The 22,416-nt window shown below is 37.5% G+C and overlaps 4 protein-coding genes across 6 annotated transcripts in view; 2 read left to right on the forward strand and 2 right to left on the reverse strand.

Moving 5' to 3' along the window:
* Positions 1 to 2,778: 2,778 nt before the first annotated feature.
* Positions 2,779 to 5,219, forward strand: LOC104805826 (extensin-2-like). The gene has a single exon (XM_010530507.1). It carries the CDS (start codon positions 2,804 to 2,806, stop codon positions 4,964 to 4,966), a length of 2,163 nt encoding a protein of 720 aa, XP_010528809.1. The 5' UTR covers positions 2,779 to 2,803; the 3' UTR covers positions 4,967 to 5,219.
* A 934-nt stretch (positions 5,220 to 6,153) lies between these two features.
* LOC104805828 lies at positions 6,154 to 8,691 on the forward strand. Of its 2 annotated transcripts, XM_010530511.1 has the most exons (3): positions 6,154 to 6,318; positions 6,439 to 6,523; positions 6,626 to 8,691. In XM_010530511.1, exons 1-3 carry the CDS (start codon positions 6,226 to 6,228, stop codon positions 6,949 to 6,951), a joined length of 504 nt encoding a protein of 167 aa, XP_010528813.1. In that variant the 5' UTR covers positions 6,154 to 6,225; the 3' UTR covers positions 6,952 to 8,691. The 2 variants fall into 2 exon arrangements, with proteins under 2 accessions (XP_010528813.1, XP_010528812.1); XM_010530510.1 differs by having other exon boundaries at positions 6,439 to 8,691.
* A 19-nt stretch (positions 8,692 to 8,710) lies between these two features.
* On the reverse strand, positions 8,711 to 13,937 carry LOC104805829 (WD repeat-containing protein 43). 2 transcript variants are annotated; one of them, XM_010530514.1, is made up of 14 exons: positions 13,816 to 13,937; positions 13,146 to 13,241; positions 12,904 to 13,047; positions 12,682 to 12,797; positions 12,299 to 12,453; positions 12,007 to 12,095; positions 11,355 to 11,892; positions 10,920 to 11,072; positions 10,495 to 10,652; positions 10,255 to 10,334; positions 10,056 to 10,170; positions 9,484 to 9,558; positions 9,260 to 9,398; positions 8,711 to 8,898 (listed from the first exon to the last, which is right to left on the reverse strand). In XM_010530514.1, exons 2-14 carry the CDS (start codon positions 13,233 to 13,235, stop codon positions 8,879 to 8,881), a joined length of 1,872 nt encoding a protein of 623 aa, XP_010528816.1. In that variant the 5' UTR covers positions 13,236 to 13,241; positions 13,816 to 13,937; the 3' UTR covers positions 8,711 to 8,878. The 2 variants fall into 2 exon arrangements, with proteins under 2 accessions (XP_010528816.1, XP_010528815.1); XM_010530513.1 differs by having other exon boundaries at positions 10,495 to 10,655.
* A 3,373-nt stretch (positions 13,938 to 17,310) lies between these two features.
* Positions 17,311 to 22,416, reverse strand: part of LOC104805830 (myosin-binding protein 1-like) — a 5,779-nt gene continuing 673 nt past the window's right edge. The window contains exons 2-4 of the mRNA XM_010530515.2: positions 19,927 to 21,586; positions 18,214 to 19,707; positions 17,311 to 17,751 (exon numbers count right to left, since the gene is read on the reverse strand). Of these exons, the coding sequence (XP_010528817.1) occupies positions 18,239 to 19,707; positions 19,927 to 21,568 (3,111 nt within the window). The 5' untranslated portion in view covers positions 21,569 to 21,586 and the 3' untranslated portion in view covers positions 17,311 to 17,751; positions 18,214 to 18,238. The remainder of the gene's footprint in view (positions 17,752 to 18,213; positions 19,708 to 19,926; positions 21,587 to 22,416) is intronic.

Consider the following 22,416-nt stretch of genomic DNA (forward strand, 5'->3'; position numbering starts at 1 on the left):
AAGAAGACCAAAGCTAAAAATGACCCGTCGTTGAAATTACTTTCTTTTTCATATCTTTGACAAGTTTAAACAGTGTCATTATAAAAAATAACCTTATCTTTTTTTTTGTTATTTCAACATATACCATTCTCTAAATATGGTCATATATAACACTAAATTTATGACGTTTAAATCAAATAATTAGTAAGATATGAAATATATGAACATAATAAATTAGTGAAATCACCATAAATTTAATGTTATAATCAATAAAATCAAAATATGATCCACTATATTTTGGGTCATATTGATCACATTATCACGATTGGAGAAAATATGTGTTGAAGTAAGAATAGCAAAGTAAATATATTTTTGATATAACGTAGTTTAAATAATAATAATAATAATAATATATCGTACACGCGCATAAACTAATCTATCTGTATTGATCTATAAGATTGCGTGTATATCGGTGATCATTCAATATCATTATTTTTAAATATATACTTTTTTAAATCATTTCAATAGACTTTTCGTATTGGATATTTTGAAGTTATGATATATTTAATTTATTTGATGATAATCTCAGATTAGTTTACTTTTTCATGTTAAACAATTGTCCAAATTCAATTTGGATGATGATCATCAACAAATAAAGAAAAACAAATGAAAACCCGTAAACAAAACTTGATAATGGAAGGGATCAAAATGATTGACACTTTGGATCAACCGTTTCACCCAACGTCTGACCACATAACCTTTTTAAAAAGGTTTTAAATGATGTTTATTTTTTATACATTCGAAGCAAATAACACACATAACTATTTTTGAGTTAAATTCTAAACAAAATTAGTTATATAATTTGAATGAAATGATAATAAAAAATTATCAAAAACAAGTGAATCAAACTAAATAATGCATTTTTCAAAACAAATCTGAAACTAAAAATAACGGAAAATGTCCATCTCGACTAGGGGTGGGCGTTTCGGGAAACGGTTCGGATTCGGGACAGAATAAATCGGTTCGGTTCTTTCGGTTTTACAAAAATAGGTATCAATCGGGTTATTTATTGTATTCGGTTCGGTTCGGTTTTGGTATCGGTTCGGTTCGGTTTCGGGTTTTATTAAAAAAATGATAGATTTCCTTTAAAAATATTCGGTTTTTCAGAATTTTTAAAGTTCGGTTCGGTTCCGGAAAAATTCGGTTCTCTAAAATGGTACCGTTCGGAAAATAACAGCGGTTTCGGGTCGAGAAAAATATTGTTTTAACGGATCGGTTCAGTCCGGTTCCGAAGAACCGAACCGAAACGCCCAGCCCTAATCTCGACCCTTAGATTCCGACACCAACTTTTTAACCGAATGGACGACAAAAATAGATTTTTTTTTATGCATCATTAGTTGATTGTATATAATCTTTTGAAATTAGAGTTTGGAAATTCTAAATGATGTTTGAGATCAGACACCAACCGTTGAAACAAAGCGGTATTTGCTTTTGCACTGCACCCTTTTTTTTATAAATCAAATAATATCTTTTTTTTTATAATTAAAAAATTCAATGAATCTTCCGTCCAATAACACTAACCATACAATATATATTCGTATTTTATTGTATTGTATTTTATTTTTATTTTTTCTGTACATCGTGTGAGCTTCCGTGTGACAGATATCTGTAGAACGTTGCCGTATTTGATTTAATATTCGATAACCATTTGATCAAATTAGGTTTACGAACGCATACTTTCGTAAACTATATAAAATATCCGAGATATATGATCCATTTTTATTTTTAGTAAGAGAAATTTATTGTTTATAAAATTCGGAAACGTGTCACATAAAAGCTTATTGGAATAAATAAAGGAATGGTATTTTGGAATGTTATACCGACATTTTTATTTAAAAAATTTTGCACGTGTGGTGGATTCAATTCAAACTTAAAAGTACTTTTGTATGGTCCTTTTGTGTTTGTTTGTGTGATAAAACAACACAGAAACAGAAAGGAGTTTTCCAAACAAATTTTGTCTTAGAGGAAAGTCTAAATCTTCATGCTTGAGGGCCCAAAGTGACATAAATCGACCCGAGTGTATACACACACATATATACATATGTATATGCACCAATCAAATTATGATATTGTGATGCATCGGAATCAGAATATATACCGAAAGTGATTATTTTTTTTAATTGTAAATAATGGGTTTTTGTGCTTAATTTATTTATGAATATGCATTTTAAGTGGGAGAGTAAACGGGCCGGTTTGACTCGGCCCGACTCGGATTTTGAGTTCGAATTGGCCCATAAATAAAAAAATCACAAGCCCATCAGTTTGAGATTTTCCGAGGGTATTTTTGTCCAATGATTCAAATTTGTAATTTCAATCGTATTTATTTAGTAGTTTATCTTAAGAAAATCAGTAAATTAAAATCTTAAACAAAACATCATAATGCGAAAGAGCCATTGTTGTAAGATAAACTAAATCGACTTGACTATTGAGGTATAAATGTAATGTAAATTATACATTATGTATAATAAATTAACAAAAACAAATTGAGTGAATTATTTCAATGGAATGACCAAATTAACCATCCAAGCGACATATAAGAATGCAGAATGGCACGTTCATCCCACGACTTCTTCAAATGTTTCGCAATAATTCTCTGGAACATGGGTTCACGTCTTCGAAGGTTGCAGGCAGCGACACGACCAAATTGGATTAAAAGAAAAGACAGAACCGATCTCGGAGGCTCTATAAAAGGGCCGACACCATCCACGATCCAAATCACAAAACACAAAAGAGGTGTTGGTGAAGAAACCAAAAAAAAAAAAGAATGGCTTCTTCCCCTGGGATGGGGCTCGTCTATGCTCTTTCCTTTACCGTCATGGCTACGATTGTTGTTTCCGCCTCTGAGTCATACACGTATCCTTCTCCACCAACACCGTCACCAAAGACAGAGTACAAGTCTCCGTCTCCGATAGCCCCATCACCATCACCATACTACTCTCCGTCCCCAAAAGTAGAATACGCGTCTCCTCCACCTCCGTACATCTACAAATCTCCACCACCACCACCTTATTATTCCCCATCGCCAAAGATTGAATACAAATCTCCACCGCCCCCATATGTCTATAATTCTCCTCCGCCACCGCCATACTATTCACCAGCTCCTAAAGTAAATTACGAATCTCCTCCACCCCCTTACGTTTACAGTTCTCCACCTCCACCGCCATACTATTCACCTTCTCCAAAGGTTGAATACAAGTCTCCACCACCACCGTACGTGTACAACTCTCCACCACCACCACCTTACTACTCCCCATCCCCGAAGGTTTATTATAAGTCTCCACCTCCCCCTTACGTTTACAGTTCTCCACCTCCACCGCCATACTATTCACCTTCTCCAAAGGTTGAATACAAATCTCCACCACCACCGTACGTATATAAATCTCCACCACCACCACCTTACTACTCCCCATCCCCGAAGGTTTATTATAAGTCTCCACCTCCCCCTTACGTTTACAGTTCTCCACCTCCACCGCCATACTATTCACCTTCTCCAAAGGTTGATTACAAATCTCCACCACCACCGTACGTATACCAATCTCCACCACCACCACCTTACTACTCCCCATCCCCGAAGGTTTATTATAAGTCTCCACCTCCCCCTTACGTTTACAGTTCTCCACCTCCACCGCCATACTATTCACCTTCTCCAAAGGTTGATTACAAATCTCCACCACCACCGTACGTATACAAATCTCCACCACCCCCTTACTATTCTCCATCCCCGAAGGTTTATTACAAGTCTCCACCTCCCCCTTACGTTTACAGTTCTCCACCTCCACCGCCATACTATTCACCTTCTCCAAAGGTTGATTACAAATCTCCACCACCACCGTACGTATACAAGTCTCCACCACCCCCTTACTATTCTCCATCCCCGAAGGTTTATTACAAGTCTCCACCTCCCCCTTACGTTTACAGTTCTCCACCTCCACCGCCATACTACTCCCCATCTCCAAAAGTTTATTACAAGTCTCCACCATCTCCATATGTATACAAATCTCCACCACCGCCTTACTACTCACCTGGTCCAAAGGTGGAGTACAAGTCACCTCCAACCTCCTACGTTTACAAATCTCCCCCACCATCACATTATTATTCTCCTTCTCCAAAGGTTGAGTACAAATCACCGTCTTACCCACACGTTTGCGTTTGCCCCCCACCTCCTCCATGTTACTCTCCATCTCCTAAGATTGTATATAAATCACCACCTCATGCATATATTTACAACTCCCCACCACCTACCCCATACCACACTCCTTCTCCGAAAGTTTACTACAAATCTCCTCCATCCTCATACGTTTACAAATCCCCACCTCCACCATCGTATTACTCTCCTTCTCCAAAGGTCGAGTACAAGTCTCCTCCCCTTTCATATGTATACAGTTCTCCACCACCTCCACCTTACTACTCGCCAACCCCTAAAGTTGAGTACAAGTCCTCTCCCCCTCCATACGTCTACACTTCTCCACCACCACCTCCTTATTACTCTCCTTCCCCCAAGGTTGAGTATAAATCTCCACCTCCACCTTATGTATACAATTCTCCACCACCCCCACCATACTATTCACCAAGCCCTAAGGTTGAGTATGAGTCACCTCCACCACCATATGTCTATAAATCTCCACCTCCACCACCTTATTATTCACCATCTCCAAAAGTTGAGTATAAATCTCCTCCCCCACCATATGTCTACAGCTCTCCACCTCCACCACCATATTACTCTCCTTCTCCAAAGGTTGAGTACAAATCTTCACCTCCACCGTATACATACAATTCACCACCACCACCACCGTACTATTCGCCAGCCCCTAAGGCAGAATACAAGTCTCCACCACCCCCATATGTCTACACTTCTCCACCTCCTCCACCATATTATTCTCCTTCCCCAAAGACTGAGTACAAAACTCCTACACCTTCGTACTATTAAAGTGCATTGAGTGCGATTAAGAAATGATCGATTGGATTCCATTCGACATCCAAGATTATTCTTCAAATTTTCTTGCATATTTTCTATGAATCATTTATTTTCGTGATGGAATTATGATTTTCTGTAAACTTTGAGTGGCATTCGTCTTCGGTGTTATTCAATTTGTTGTATCGAATAAACCGTGTGATCCTCTTGTATGTGGGTCACATGTATTTCATCGATTATTGATATAATGAAAAGGTTAATTTCTATATTTCAGTCTCACTTCCACATTTTCATCAAACTTTTGTATTCATAGCATCATATTCTCAATTCCACGATTATTGATGCAATGAAAAGGTCACTTTCATAAGGTTAAATATTCATAATGTACAATATCATAATAAACTTACCAAAAGAACATAGTAAATCATATATAGCGTTAACAAAAGAAATAATATATAGTGAAAGAAATATTTGTTCACCAAATTAACTATTCCTTTTAACCTTAGAAAACGGAATGCAAGAATGACCATATCTTCTAGTTATTTACAAAATTAAAAAGTTCCGATAAAATTTGAAAATATATTTACATTAATTCTCTTAGACGGATGAAAACAAAAAAGATCATATTAAATATTAATCAATGTGAACAAAATCTAGAAAGGGACTTTTCCATAATGAAAAATAGTTTTCATGACAAGTTTCAAGTTTGTGCACAAAGCTTTTAAGCCCTTTAGAAGAGAATATGCAACTCTTAGTCTCCATCAAACTTTATTTCCAAAGATTAAATTAAAAAAAATCAAAACAAATAATAATATGATGAAAATATATTAAAAAAAAAGTCAACATAAAAAAGAGGGCAGAAGGTGGGATAAAGGGAATACTTTCGCCATCCATGAATCGCTAATTTTCGATTTCATAATGTTACACGTTTTGTTGTGGCAAAATGATTCCTTGACAGGGCATTCCATTAATTGCATTACCTTCACAAAATTCATGTATTTTTTTTTATATTTTTAAATAAATATTCCTTTTTTTTAACTATAACGATGTCTCTTTTTACAAGGACGGTCCGCAGTCAAGGAAGAGTTCAAAATTGTGTTTTGAATTTAGGGAATATTGAAATGTGTCTGTTCATCAAGAAATACGTTAGACATGAATTCAATGTTATTTCAAGAAAGAGAGATTCTTGACAAATCCCACACACTTTTTCCTTTCAAATATTCCCTCTTTGTAACCCCTAATAAAAAGCCACACCCTTTTGATTCCTCCTCTGAATGTACACATCCCCCTCTTCATCCTCTCTCTCTCTAAACCCATTAGGGTTTCATTTCATCCTCCATTTGCCCACCATGGCTTCGGAGCTAGAGGTAAAACATTCTCAAAACCCACAATGAAATTCATTTTGTCACCCTCCTTCTGTCTTTTTCTGTGTATTGTATCATTAGACATGTTCTAGCCATTCAAATGTTCGTGGTGGTGAAATGCAGAAACCTAGGATCACAGAGATCAAAGTCCGGATGGATTGTAACGGGTGTGTACAAAAGATCAAGAAAGCCCTACACGGCATCAACGGTAAGCAATGACGGGAAAATATAGATACTTCTTTCGACCTTTTTATCTTATCGTTCCCACGGTTTCTTTTTAACCCGAGTTTTTTTTTTTCCGATCATGCAGGCATAAATGACATCTATGTTGATTTCCCTGGGCAGAAGTTGACAGTGGTTGGTTGGGCTGATCCAGAGAAGATAGTCAAAGCTATTAGGAAGACAAGGAAGACAGCAACCATATGTTCTCACGAAGATCAACAGAAAACCGAACCTGAGATGTCAGTAGCACCCGAAATGAATGGGCAACAAGGTCCCGAAGTGGACAATCATCCCGAGACACAGCCACAAGTTTCCGAAGAAACTTCTCAGCAAGCCGAGGGTGCTGCTTCACCAGCTGAGGCGGCTGCTCCACCCCCCCAACCCCGAGCCGTCGAAGGAACAACCGCCACCTGAGAAACCAGCAGCAGAGTCGGTAACACCTGCAGCTTCAGAAAACAGTGCGAAAGACACCGGAAACCAAACGGGACAAAAAGATGTCGGAGAAGTTCATGTGATTTATCATTACCCTCCTGAATATGGGCATAGATACGATTACAGTGGTCATCGATATAACAGTCATTGGGATAGATACAGCAACAGTTATCGCTTTCCGCTTGAACCGCACGATAGATATGCTCCTAGCCCAACAAATCTGCATGAACCACCGGATGCATATACACATCGCCTAAGAAGTATGCCTGAACACACGGTCAGATATGTGCATAGCCTGAGAGGTGTTCCTGAGCCATCGGTCAGATATGCACATGGCCCGAGAACTGTTCCTGAGACACAGGTTAGATATGCACATAGCCCGGGAAGTGTTCCTGAGCCCCAGGTTAGATATGCACATAGCCAGTGGTTTCCACATGACACAGAGGTCAGATCTGTTAACAGTGAAGGGTTTCAACACGAGCCGCCGGTTAGGCACGCCAATACACGAGAGCAACCTCAGCCTGTGTATGTGAGTCACAGCTATAACACGCACAGGCCATCACCTTACGTCACTAGGTATATGAGCACACACTCACCCCCAAGGTATGGGTATCACAGTAGGAGAGACTACACTGCAGATTATCAAAACAGTTATTACGGAAGTGAAAATGGGAATGGTAATATCACAGCGATGTTCAGTGACGAGAATCCAAATTCATGTACGGTAATGTAAAGGAAGCCTGGTTTATCACAATCGTTAGGAAGATAAACATTGAAACAAGAACTTTCGACAGAAAAGATGAAAAACAGAGCAGGGAAAAAGATAAATCTCTGGTGCAGTAAGCTTTCCAAATTACATGTCAAACCAAAAGAGAAGAATGAAATGCTATGATTGTAAGTGCAGAAACGAATCAATTCCCGATGCATTCTTACCTGGTAGGCATCAATTGGGAGAGAATCCTGTAAAGATGCAAACTTCTTCTTCAACATTAATATATAGTTTCCTGTACAACTACTCCTGCAGTATTGCCTTTATTTAAAAGAAACATTCTATTTCAATGGTCCCTAAGAACATTCCTCAAAACATAAATACTGAAAGCATGCCTATAGGCTATAGCATTTACAAAGAGCATTGGTTTACGAAATTGAGTTCACACAGGAAAACTGTTTGCAACAATAACTATGGCATCTTTCCCGCCATTAACTCGAACAAGATAGCGTAAGGGTAATCCACTGGCTTGAAAGTTTGATTAAAAGTCATATTCAAATTCTCAATGCAAGAAATAAATCATGTACCAACTAAAGCAAAACTCATCGAGAGACAATTCTAAACGCAGTTAGCTAAGTTTGGTCAGGGAACCTACCTCATGGGCTTGTCCAGGGTCTCAGAACGCATTCTTCCGGTAAAGAACTGGAGTAGACCTAATTCAAAACCTGAAATAATCTGGATATCGAAAAAAGCATCGCATACTTACGATTTCTAATAAACTGTGGTTAATTTTCAATTGATCAATAGAACAAAAAATCCCAAAGCAGCCAATATAGATATGTTCCAGCTTTTGCGTACTATTTTTGGCTGGACTTTGGCACATTCAATTTCACAGCAAACATGAGGATAAACAATGCCAATCAACTTCTTAGATCTTTGGAATCACGTTAAATAAATACTCAACTACAAGTCAGTATTTTAATGTTACATGTGAAAGAAAAGGATAAAAGGCAAAATTTCTTCACCTTACTAGGCATTAATTTATATGCTAGGAAAATTATGATTTGAAGAACAGAATGCAAGAATAAATTTTCAGGGTGTAGCTGAGAAGACGAGCAACCGAACTTGCAGCCTCAAATGACTAGGAGGTCAGTTGCAATGACCCTTTTGTATTCTTCTTTCAGCACAATGCAGCTGTGACTATTCCATCCTCGTATCCCCTGATGTAGAATCAAAACAGAAGTTAGATCACGATTGAGAAACAGACATATATTCCTTATGACAGACCAGAAAGGAAACACAAATCACGTGTTTTTCCCGTCAAAAACCGCATGTACAAATGATTACTCTTTTTAAATATCTTAAGTCACTTCATAACTTTAGATAGATAATAACAGAAAAGAGGAACCATAGGAATCATCCGAATTTTGGGAACTCGAGTCTAGTCTTTGTTTTAGGGAGAGGATGGCGATCCAGAATCAGTCCAATCTATCTTATTTCTCGTAGATTTTAACATCAATATATTTAACATCTGTTTCGAGCCCTAACAAAAAACATAAATTAACTATAACATACATTTACCTTTCTCGTCATCACTACTTAATTCTGACTCATTATCGTCTTCCCCATAGAAATGATCTTCTACATCTTCATCAGCATCGCTTTCATCCATTTGTTCTTCATGGGCTGTTGATGGAGTTTGATTTGCAGTCTTGTCGATCTGCCCAAAATGACGGTGTATCAAAATACAACCACAATAATCAACTCAAGAATCTAAAAACGGATACTGGTGCAGAATTAGTGACCTGGGCTGTCACAAGTTGCAAGCGCCCAGACAACTGCAGTAACTGCTGAAGAGCCATCCCTCGAGATTTGGTAATCTGAAAGAATGTTTATGCAATTAAATTATCAATGTAGTAACATTTCACACCAAAAGACACTTGCAAGTTAGTAGCAGAACTCTATATTATCTTCCAGACCATCATAAGCAACCTTATAATAATTCTATACATGCACAATGCCACTTATTATATCTCTAAGTGTTCAAGAATTTCATGTGGAGACCATCAAATAATTTATGCTCCATATTTTAATAAGTTTATACTTTGGAGATGGAAATTTCCAAGAGACGTGCATATTTGAGGATGGAACATGAGGACGAAAATACGGTTGAAAATTGCAATTGCTTCTGAGTTGAAAGAATCTCAATGAACTTGTGCATACACTTATCATCTTTACATTGTATTATTCAAATGAAGTTTTCAGTTTTAGCACAGTTAAAAGAAGAAACTAGAAAGTCCACATTAATGCACAAGTAATTGAAAGTTGAAACTTATTTTAAAAAACATAAACATCCCATAACTCTAATCTATTTCACCTTGAGCAATGTATCAAGCAGCCTGTGGTTCTTCAGTTCCTCAGATATGATATGATGACTATGATTCATCAATATGTTGTATATCCATGGAAGAAGATGACTCCCACTACCTGCCCTGTTGAAAGAAAGACAAGTGCAAGCAGAGTAAACAAGCATGCAGCAACAATGCATAATGAAAGAAGAAAAGCAAAGAATCAACCTTGTCTGCCACAAAGCAACCAGGGTTTCTAAGGTCTTGCACGCAGAAGAAGGTGCCATAGACAGAACCGCAGACCTTATCTGCCAAAAGAAAATTTTATGTAACTGCTACAACAGGAAGAATCGAAAGGGAGACTCAGAAAAACATTTCAGAGTGGCATGCGTCAGTGACAGTGGTCAATACAAATGCTAAAAAAATTAGCATCAATAGAACTTAGCATAAAGAGAGCAATTAATAGACCTTCTTTTCTGGCAGGTTAGCCTCGAAATCAATCCCTTCAATTATGGAAGAATGGGAAAGATTGCTTGATTCATCCATACTACTCAGTATCCCTAACGATTTCAACCTATCCTCCATGCAAAATGTTTCAGGAGACATCTCGACTCCAGCTAATGGACCTGCTATGCAAAATAAGAAAAAGAACATAGTGAATTAACATCTCAACAAAACCTTCCTTGCATGTGTATCAGTCTATATCGTAATTTTCTCATGAAATGATCTCCATTTTCATTTGACCATCACAGAATCATACAATTAAAATCTGCATATGCCCAATATACTACGTTCTCTTGAAAATATCAGGTGGAGACAGAATTCAGAAAGGATAAACAAATGAGAGTCACAGTCTACCACCAGTAATAAACCTACAGTAATGTAGAACTTACCATTTCCATCATCTAGTGCAGCTTGACCCTGATTAGCCACATCAGTAATCATATATGTATCTAAATTTTGTTGTACACAAGTGTCCTCCAGGTCAGCAACAATTGGGACTGGCAGCAAAGCATCCTCCGCATGAGCACGGTCTAGTGCCGTAACTATTAATCAAGAAACCATAATCAGCCATTTTGATGGACAGGAAACAACAAAGAGAAAGAACTACAAGTTACAAGGCAGTATTCAGGTTAAAGATTCTCCACGAAATGAAATTACAGGATTCCACAAAACATGGATTATGGAGTCACCATATGGTATGAAGCTGTAGAAACAATCAAATCATTTTACAGAAACATAATAAAGAAAAATAATCAAAGACACCCAAATTCATGTGATTAAGCAAGATGCATGACTAATAAACAGTAGGGCTCGTAAAGAGATACCTTTACTTTGCAAGCCTAGCCCTTTCTTGGCCTTGGAACCCGAATGATCGATTGGGAGAAGGACACCATCCTTAGAGGCATTCAACACCAAGTCCGAACCAAACTGCAATAACATTTTTTGGAACGATGGCTTCACCAGCAAACCAAACGCAATAAAGGCATGCGCAGAACCAGGCTTCAAAATGCCTTGTAATTTTGCGGCAAAGATTGTAGGTGCTGAGCCCTTGTGACGTTGAAGTAAAGAGTCTTCAATAGGTAAAGAGACTTTTGTAGGCTTCACATTGGATAGCTCCTCAAGATTTGAGCCATGCCAAAAATAACAGACACCAATTTCTGAAATAGCCAACACATGTAATCCTTGTTCACCTGTTAAGCATTGGCTATCCAGAAAAACCGGGGGATGCTCCATGGCAAGAACGCAGCTAGCAGACTGCTTCTTGGCTCCACCAGTTTTCCAGAGAGCAATATATCTTTCACCCGTTGCCGATGAGAGGATGTACTTCCCATCTTCTGAAAAAGCCATACAACGCACACCTCCCTATGCAATTGTAATAACTATTTATTAACTTCTAACGAATATGTAGCAGTCTACTAGGAATCAGACGTGATTGATTAGAAAAGAGGGATGAAAGTAGGTTTTACGGGTACTTACGGGATGACCAGTAAACTTCTGTATCTTCTTGTGATTAGAGCAGTTAAAAGTCTTCAACTGAGCAGATGCAGTGGCTAAAACTTTTCCATCTACCATTGAAGAAGGAAAGAGAACATAACAAAATCAGTAACAAATTCGCACTAGTCATGCAATTTTTCAACTGAAATGAATTATCAGAAAACAATTTTATTCGCTTTGGTTTTTCCTGAAAAATCCCATCATCTTTTACAATAATCAGTTTTCTTCTGAAAAAAACAAAAGGGAGCTGAAACAAGTATTTGTAGAGTCATACCAGGTGAAACAGATAGACAAGAGATTGCTTTGGTTGAAGCTTTCAATTTTCTCATGAGGTTTCCAGTATGAGGATCAATTTCACAGATCATTCCATCTGCACCACTACTGTAAATGCAGGAAGCATGTCTAGAAGAAGCAACAGCACTGACACCACTGCAGATGATGGGAAACACAGACATGCAATTGTAAAAAACCTTTAACTGATCAAGAAAATCAGTGAGCTCAAGGGGAATAATTACAAACAAGCACAAAGAGAGTAACTGCCTGGCGCATAATAAAAAAATAGCATCTCGAATTCAACAATAGACAATGCAAACTGTCTGTGAAATACTTTAACAAAGAACAGTAAACCATTAAAAGAATTCATTGAGAGACACTCACCCAGGATGACAGTCACTTATCCTCCAATTTAGCTGACCAGCAGCTACATCAAGTGCTAAAACATCTCCACTACCTGTTCCTAGTATCAGTAATGAAGTCCCAAATTTTCTCTTCTTCTGCAAAATTGCAAATATCGAGAATGAAGCTTATTAACTGAAGTAACGAAATAAGTACACTGAATCAATAGCCCAAGGCAAGATTAAAGTAACAAAGTATCGCTACCTTTTTCTCCAAAGACAACCACTTCATGCATGTAAAATCAACTGAAAGATGGCCCTTTCCAACCTTGGTATACAAGTTTGTCTCTTCTGCAGTTGCAAGATCAGCAAACTCGGTTTGGACCTGACCCTTAACAGTATCCCATATCTACAGAACAGAAAAACAAATACATTAATAAGAAACCAATGTGTTTTCTCTTTGAAGAACAGAATCTCAATACCACTAAAGATGAAGTTTCCAGATACCTTGATGCGGCCATCTCCAGTGCTAAGGGCAAGATAGTCTAATGCAGGACTAAACGAAGTCAATACATCCCTGATGTTCGGAAAATTCATTTTACCCTGATATTGTCATGAACACATGGTCAAAAAGCAAACACACCAAGAAAAAAAAAAAAGAAGTACAGAAGTAGCATATCCAACTCGGACAATTTTCCAATTGCGTGACCAAATTAGGATAAAATAGATTTCTAGTTGCTCTCTTCGCACAAAAAAATGAAGCTAAGGAATAGGATATATATGCATCGATCGACTGGAACACTGCTGAAAATATTGAATGAACCTAAACCCTGATACGGTCACCCATTTGACATTGCGGTGGATAACTGATTATCGATGAAGTAATCAAGAAACTTAAGGAATGGGAATATAGGCTACCCAATCTAAACCCCCGCCGATTCAGAAACTGATAAAAAAGAACAGGAAAGCGAACAGGAATCACATCGGACGAAAATCAAACACCACGAAGGCAAGAAAATTCCACATCCCTAGTGCCGAAAGAAGAGAAAGAATACGGGTAACAGAAACAGAACCAAAAGACCAGACACGAACAAGATTCAGAAAAAGATAGACACAAACACTGGAGCTAGATTCTAAGCTCAGAGCGAGAGAGAGAGAGTTTGATTCGGCGACGTACCTGACTAGGAATCCGACTGCGAAATGAAGAGAAGGTCTGTGTTCGTGTGTTGGGATCCAAGCGGCGAGAGGCCCAGACGATTCCGTCGGATTCTCGTGTAAGCGTTAATTCTTATTCGTCTTCTCCAGAGAGAGACAATTTTGGGGTTTAGGTTAGGGTTTTAACTTTTAAGGACCTAGGATTCGGCATTTCGGTTGAAGATCCGGTTTACCAATTTGCGGTTACGTTCCGGTTTAAAACGGTTTACAATATTTTTGCCATTCGGTTCGGTTCTGCTGTTTGTCAAGGCCGACATTTTTATAACTTAATCGATTTATGCAAAATTTAGTTTGGTCTAGTTTTTTTTTTTTTTGTTACTTTCGGATTTTCTTTTCATAACTTAATTGGGTTTAATCTGTCTATCACCTTCTGTATATTTTGTTATTTAAAGTAATAATACCAAATATCTCCTCGGATTCGCGGCCTCTCGACTTACCCGTGGATATGATCCGTTTAGGGACCCCAAACTCGAATTTCAAATAGGGTTAGATATTTGGTATTTTTAGGGAATCCGAATCCGAAAAATTATACTATATTTCAAAATCCGAACTCAAATTTAAATTTTCAGATACTCAAACTATATTACTCGCAAAATAATTTTTGAGTATTCGCAAATAGACCGACGGATTTTTAGTACATTTTAATTAAAAAATTCATCAGTCCAATACATACCCATAACTTCCCAATGCCAAACATGATATTTAGTTGAGAGAATACAAAATTGTAACATATGAAATGATATAGAAAACCTTATAATCTATATAACGAAGTTAGGTGGGTTTTCGACAAAAAAATTGCAAAAGTTTGTATTTTTTTTACAAAATTGAAAGTTTTTATATTTATTTGTGAAATTTAAAATTATTCTACAATTTCATACTCACAAATTTTATAATTCGAATTTAATTTTTTTTTAAGAAACAACAAAAATTCCAAAACCAATAAACTAAAGCACTTTTTTCCAAAATATATAATACAACTTAAAAGAATCTGATTTTCCACGTGGAATTACCATCTGACCTATAAAACAATATTGGATTTACATCGAAATGGGTGTAGTTGCACCCATAAAAAAAACAAATAAAATGAAAAAAAAATAATTTGGCTTCGTATACGTCTTTACAAAATATATTTTCCCAAGTAAAAATTAAAAGTTAAAACAAATCAAAATGATCAAGAACTCCGATCTTGTTTCCCAGTTGCGTTTTTGGCCGCCTGAAACTCCACCACAATGCCGGGAAAAGTCTCCGGTGGATGACCGCCGTGGTGGCTCACCGGAAAATCAACTTCTTCGGCCAGAGTGCAACGGCCACGACCACCGCCGCGCCGGCCGCCGCGGGGAATATTGGTACAAGGGTTGCCTCCGGAAGGCGGTACGCGCCCCCTTTGAAGAGACTGGAGGATGTTCAAGTCGCCGGAAAAGTCACCGCCGGCTAGCGGCCTCATCGCCGCCGTTTCCCGGAAGAACGACGCCAGAAAAATTATGGATATAAGAGAGAATAAATAAACTAAACGCAAGTTTACGCAACTGCCCATTTGAGGAATTATTGATTCGAATCCAATGAATGATCGAATCGAAATCACAATAAAGTGAAACGGAGAAAAAAAGATTTTTTTTTTGCTTTGGTTTATTTTTTCTGTGGGAGCACTGAAGAAGATTGGAGAATATGAACGAGTATATGCGTGTATATATATATAGTAGCATGCAGGTATACGTGATGAATGCATGTGTAAGCGTTGACGTAATTAAAGTGGAGTATTTAAAAAAACAATTATATGATTTTCATGTGTATAAAAAAATGATAATAAGTTTGACCGGTGGAGGGAGAAAGGCCGCGGTTTGAAGATTTGACGACTGATGAGAGGAGGTCCAAACTCAAGATTCAAAAGGACACGGACCTTGAACGCCAAACAAAAATAAATATAATAAATAAATATATTACTACTTCTAATAGCATAATAACTATATATATAGTATGTCATAACATCATTTGTTATTTAAATTTACCATTATATGATGCTTTCTTTGGGAATATTATGCTATGGCCGATTGACCATATATAACATTGTGTTTCAAGAGTAAAGTGCTGCAACTTGAAAAAATGGTTGTATTGCCTGTTTTTTTTTTTTTTTTATAATATGAATTTGTATGTATCCTAGACTTACATTGAACATTTAAGAATCTAAATTATTAAATCGTATTTATTAATAAATTTCTTTCCAATTTAAAAGACACATTTTTTCGAAAGATATATGTAGGTGTGAATGTTCATATCCTTGAGGCAAAATTTTCCTTTTTTCCCAAGCCAAAAGGCAATGCGATGTTTTCTCACTAGAAGAGAGAAAATTTAGTGAATAAATAAAGAAAAATGAATGTTTACGTATATGTATACCCTTGTGATATATATATATATATATATATATATATATATATATATTATTAAAAGTGTGTGAATGAGCTTAACCCCATAAAAAAAATATTATTCTACGAAAAGGGTTAAGATGGTTTCACGAGGACTATGAATAAACGTACACAATAGAGAAAGGCATAAAACACCCTAAATACGATTTTAGAGGCCATATAACACCCCTTAACATGCCATAAGAGATGGATAGATCGATTGAAATTAAATAATAACATTTTGTAACACGATTTATATTTTTACCAAATAGTGTTTTGTATGCTGTAAATTATCATACTATACACACACAAGCATAAACAGTATATATATTGCATGTTGTATGGTACCGTATTCGTAGGGTTAGAATAGGTAAGCAACACACAACATTCCTTTTCTACGATGTTTCTTTCATTAATTTGACCATGCGAAATGTTTTGATATCGATGATCGTTTTTTCATAAAATAAATGCATTTAAAATTCGACTTGAATTTCAAGGTATTGAACGTTTTGCATTAAAATAATTCATGTTATATTTAGTCAAACACCTTTTCATGCATGTTTGACAATTACTTGTAGCCTAGTTGGTTTGGTTGTACCGGAATGTTATATTAATGTAAAAATGATTATATTAATGCAGAAAACAAAGTATAAGGTGTGAAGAAAAGTATGGTTAGTGCGAAAAGATTATATTAATCGATTTGATACAAAGATTATATTAATCGAATATGTATATTATAGGAGAGATGATAGTAAACACCACAAACGTTATAGTATAAAATGGAACGAGATATCCTAATTATTACAAGTAAAATTTGAAACGTAGATGATGGAGGTGGGACTCGAATACGTGAGCCATTTTGGATTATCGTTTATTATTTCGAACTTGTTTATAAAAATAGATTTGGCTGGTCCAAATTAAAAAATAATGAACAAGGAACAATTTCAAAAAAAAAAAAGAAAAAAAGAAATGGAACTCTGTATTTTTCTATTTGGAAAAATGAAACCGGAAGAGCAGGAAGAACATGTTACCGTGTTTTGCCAAATGTACAACAATTCGAGCAGACGCACAAGTTTCAACTTTCAACCCACAAATCTTACATGATTTACACAACAACCCCAATAAATTCAAAATCACCAATCAAGTCCCCAAAAGAAAACTAGCCGTAACTTAAAACAAAACCCACTCATTCACACTCATGTTACAAATAACAAATAGTGAGCCCATGAAGATGCTTGAAACTATACTGTAAAAAAAAAACAGTTTCCTGAAGAACTAGACCCCAAGAAAAAATTATGGGGCTTAAAAGAATAAAAATAAAAGGAAAGAATCAAACCGTAAAATCACAAAAATTGTCTAACTGTGCATGAAAGAGAGCCCATGAAGATGCTGTACATTTTCTTCGGCTTTTCACCTCTCCGTGTTCTTTGTGTCTATGATGTCTTTTTTTGTCACGAGATCCTTGGTTTAGTTTCAGGATAACTTCTCCAGCAAGCTACCTGACAGAAGAAGAACATAAAAGCATATAAGCAAAAGAAAACTTGCGGCCAAGTTAACCAGCAACTAAAAGGAACCAGGTTTCAATCCCTGTTGTGGACCAAGCTGGGAACTGACTGAACTGGCTTTGACCAGTTTTAAGGAAGCATGCCATCAATGCAATTAGCTCTTATTGTAAGAGTTTTGAACACAGAAACAAATCAAAACCAAACCAAGAATCTAATAGAGGCCCTGATAAGGTCCCACCTGTATACCGGGTCACGGATTTCAGGTTGAAATAGATGGTCTAGCGGGCTAGGATTGCTTGTGAAAACATATCAATGCTTCAACTGCGATTGTTGATGTTTTCAAAAGCAAGAATCAGATCTGTATCTTGGCGGTATCCGGTTGAACCAGTAGGGCCAGTTCAGGAACCAGAACAAAGTAAATGTCGTGTAAGAGGGCGAGAAACGGAAAACACGTACCTTGTAGAAAGTTTCAAGCAATTCTTCAACTGACAGTCTCATCTCGCTCTCGCATGCTGAGACTCCGTAGCATTTTCAAGTGAGAAGCTATTTCCTTGACAAAGAGAACGCCTTCGTTCCCATGCCCTAGGGAGTTTATCACATGTTCTAGAAAGTACAAGTCTCCCTTCAACCTCTCGAGCCTCTCATGCAGCTCAGAAACCTCATCTTCAACCGAACCCATATCTTTGGATTTCTCTTGGTAAGAGACATTTTCTTGTGATGGTTGGTGATTGTCGTCAGTCTCACCATTTACATGTTTCAGGTCATTAGCTTCTTCCTCGCCTTCAACTGTACATTCTCCCTTTGATATGTCGGTGTGTATCCCGTGGTTGGAGAAAAGATGAAGCTTCTTCTCTATCTTCTCCAGACAATCTGTGATATATAATCTCTCATCTTCGAACCCTAACAATGAATACTGTATCATGTTGCTCATTCTCTTATGGGGCGATTCCACTTCAGACGCCTTCTCTGCAACATTCTCTTTCTCAAATTCAACTGGCTTTTCTGAAAACATTGATGTTTCATGATGTTCTGCAGCTTTTTCTATTGTTGATGTGCTTGGGGACTGGCTCCTGTAAAACTCAAGTTCAGCTTCTAAATCTTGAATTACCTTTTCTCTCTCAGCGAGCAAATCGCTCAACTTCTGTAACGCTTCCATATCATATTCGGCTTGCTCTTCCATCATTCTCAGATTCTGCAGGGCTTCCATTTGGAACGATGCCTTGTCTTCTTGTAACCTCGTGATCATAGCCATGGCTTGGTTTGCAGCAACTGCCGAGGCGCTTCTCTCTTCCTCCAGTTCTTTATACAAACCAGTCAGCATTTTCCTGTCATGATCAACCTGCCTCTTCAATCGATCGGTCTCACTTTCTCCCTCAATTTCGTTAACAGTGACTCCATCCAACGATAAGTTGCTCTCGTTCCTTTCGAGTAGTCTTTTCTGAAGTAGCAACTGCATATCATCAAAATTTTTCATGTCTTCACTGTTAATTGATATCTTAGGGCTTATATCTCTAGGTGACAACAACTCAATCCCACGAGAAGCTGATATTTGCGTCAGAAGTGCTTTGAGGTCTTCGCTAATCCGAGAAGAATCTTTTCCTGAACACTGCTCGGTTTGTACCTCAGAACTTTGCTGCTTGACCGCATTGCCTAATGCAATCTTGTAGGCATCAGAAAGATCCAATGAATCACTCCTTTGTGACAAAGAATTTCTCCGAGATGGGTTTGATTCTGTTGCTACTGACGTTGAGTTGACCGAAGAAGACTTTGACTCCAGAGCTGCTCCTGTAACAGAAGGTACTGCTTGTGGAGGCATTTCAGATACAGAAGGGACCAAAGATGGGATTGTTTCAGTAGCTGACTGGGTTGTGCTGTTTTCATCTCTGACGAGGTGAAGCTCATTGTTTTCTGCAGTATCTGTCTCTTTAATTTCAACAGTTCCTGCTTCACCTGATACAACAGCCATGTGCATCCATCAACTAAATATAATTCCATATATGATACCGAAGAACCAGAACTATTCCCTTTCATGTGTTTGAATCATTAATGATAATATAAAACCTATGATCCCAACATATATATTAAAGCAGCACAAAATTGATCCTAACTTCTCATATAAAGCAAGATGAGATAACAGATTCTTGAATTCAGATGGATGTTTGGACTTACAGTTTATGGTTGGAACTTCAGCAATGGGTTCCATCGATTCACAGATATAACCTTCAGAACCCGCATAGATATCATTACCCCCTTTTGTCTCGCTCTCCTTCAATGCCTCGAGAGAGGTTTCGTTTGTACCTTCAGAAGCCTCATAGCTATCATTAGCCGGTTTTGTCTCACTCTCCTTCGACACCTCAAGAGAGATTTCCTTAGTAGCTTCAGAATCAGTATAGATATCATCAGCCACTTTTGTCTCACTCTCCTTCAACACCTCATTAGCGATTTCATTCGAAGTGAGCTCCTTTAACACCTCTCGCTCTCCTTCAACATTTGACACTGCCTGACTATCATTAAGGGATATACATTCAATCCTGTTTAAGACATCGGTGGGCATTTCCCCAGCATCCAGGGCAGAAGGCACATCATTGAACAAGACAAACTCGGTCTCCGTTAACTTGCTCATTGAAGTTTCATGGGTTTCCAGTTGATAAGAGACATCTGCAGGATGTTCCATAAAGTCTGCTAAAGAGTTATTATAATGGGGAAAGGATGGCTCTCTTTCTTTTCTAAGTTTAGCAGGACTTTTCTCTTCTTTTGATGTTAAAGGGATATCGTTAAAGGAAATGAGCTCTTTCTCGGGGAAGACCTTGTCTGATGTTCCAGGCATGCCATCAAGGGAGATAAGATGAGGGTTTGAAGCAGATTTCATTGTTAAACCTGTCTCTTGCAATTTAAGTTCCTCCAGGCCATGCCCGTTTTTGCCTGTTTCTTCAATGGCGACTGAAATCAAAGGCTCTGAAGCAGAAAAAGGGTCTATCAGCTTGTCAGTGGCCAAATCATAGGGCAAAGTGATAACCCTAGACTCCAGCTCCACAGTTTCAAACATATGATGTTCCTCTTCATACATACCAGCTCCTTCTTCATCATCTGAAAACACAGCTTCAGACTCGGTATCTGAATGAATCTTGAGCTCTGAATACCCGACATGCGGCAAATGATTAAACCCGACCTTTTTCTTGCGGATATCCCGCGCCTGTACTGCTTCTTTCTCGGATCTCAGATACCCAACTGAAGGAATCTTGATTGGCACTTCTGGTTCAGCCACTTGAGTATAAGCTCGTGGAACCCATGGCTGGTTACAACATGTACAAGGCCTTGTGATTGGAGAAACCGAACCATGCGAAGAATCATTGTTCAAACCAAAGCAAGAATTTTCACCCAACTTCCCAACCAATAATCTGTAAGTTTCAGCATTGGACTTGTTGATTGTAGCAAATGAGAAAAGGCAAGTTTCACACATTCCATGAACATCAACGAGCTTGTCATGTGCGTGACAGTAAACCAAGGAAGAGATTTCGGATTTGTGTTTTGAGCAAATCAGGTCCCAGTGATGTTTCAGACGTTTCTTCCCCAGAATATGATCGAGCCTTGAGCACAGAAGACATGGTTGTTGGAGCTCAGAATAATCTGCAAATTTTGTGATCAAGTAGGAAAATATGGCATTCACAAAGAGCATGAAAATCAGTAGCCACTCAGAAAAAGCTTTAGCCAAAGCTCGTGTGAAACTCCTTGAGGCTGTTCGTGATTTTACTGAAGAAACTTGTGTAGCAGCCATCTCGTCTTTGTAGAACACAGATAAACAATCGATCATCGAAGGCCGGTATTGAATCTACACCCATAGAAACAAATCAAACAAAACTTAGAACACAGACATACATGAACAGTACCGAAATTATGAAATAAGCTCTCCCCAAGAGACGAGCTAGAAATTTCTAAATCATGAGCTTGTTTCATATTACTCGAACTTATTCTGAACTCAGAATCAGAAAGAATAACTAATGCTTGAGAATGCAATCAAACCCACGATTTATCCAGATTCATACCATCGAACCCAGAAGTTATTTCAGATTAAAGAATCAAACTTGTTTCAGATTTATTCCGAAGTACTAGTTTCAATCAGACATCATAAGATACCATGTCACATAAGTTACAGCATCAAACCAGACCCAAAACAGATCTAGATCCTCAAGAAAACCGAAAGAATTTCACCAGACACCAATTCAGATACGAAATTTAATCTATAATCAAAGTTTCGGTCCAGAATCAGCATCAGATGTAAGATTCCAAGGATATTCTCAGCGAAGCTAGTTGGAGAAGACTAATAACAATGTTCCAGAGTCCAATCAGGCAATAAATGAATCGAAATTCTCAAAGAGAATACAAGAAATATCCACTAAAATTTGAAAGAGACCAAAATTCATCTCCAAAGAATCAAACTCATCCAAAAAAAAAATACCACAGAATCAAACATGAGTATAGGAACAGAAGAAACTAAACATATAATTTCTTTTTGTCCCCGGAAAAGCATCAACTTTTTTTTTTGGTTGAATGAGAACGATCAATTTTGGCAAGTACGCTAATACTAAACTAAAATCCAGAGACGGTTTGTCGTTGACAAGTGTTCGCAATTGCTTCAACTTCTTTTTTTTTTTTTTTGGG

Source organism: Tarenaya hassleriana, unplaced genomic scaffold, assembly GCF_000463585.1.
Source record: "Tarenaya hassleriana unplaced genomic scaffold, ASM46358v1 Cleome11, whole genome shotgun sequence".
Lineage (NCBI taxonomy): Eukaryota > Viridiplantae > Streptophyta > Magnoliopsida > Brassicales > Cleomaceae > Tarenaya > Tarenaya hassleriana.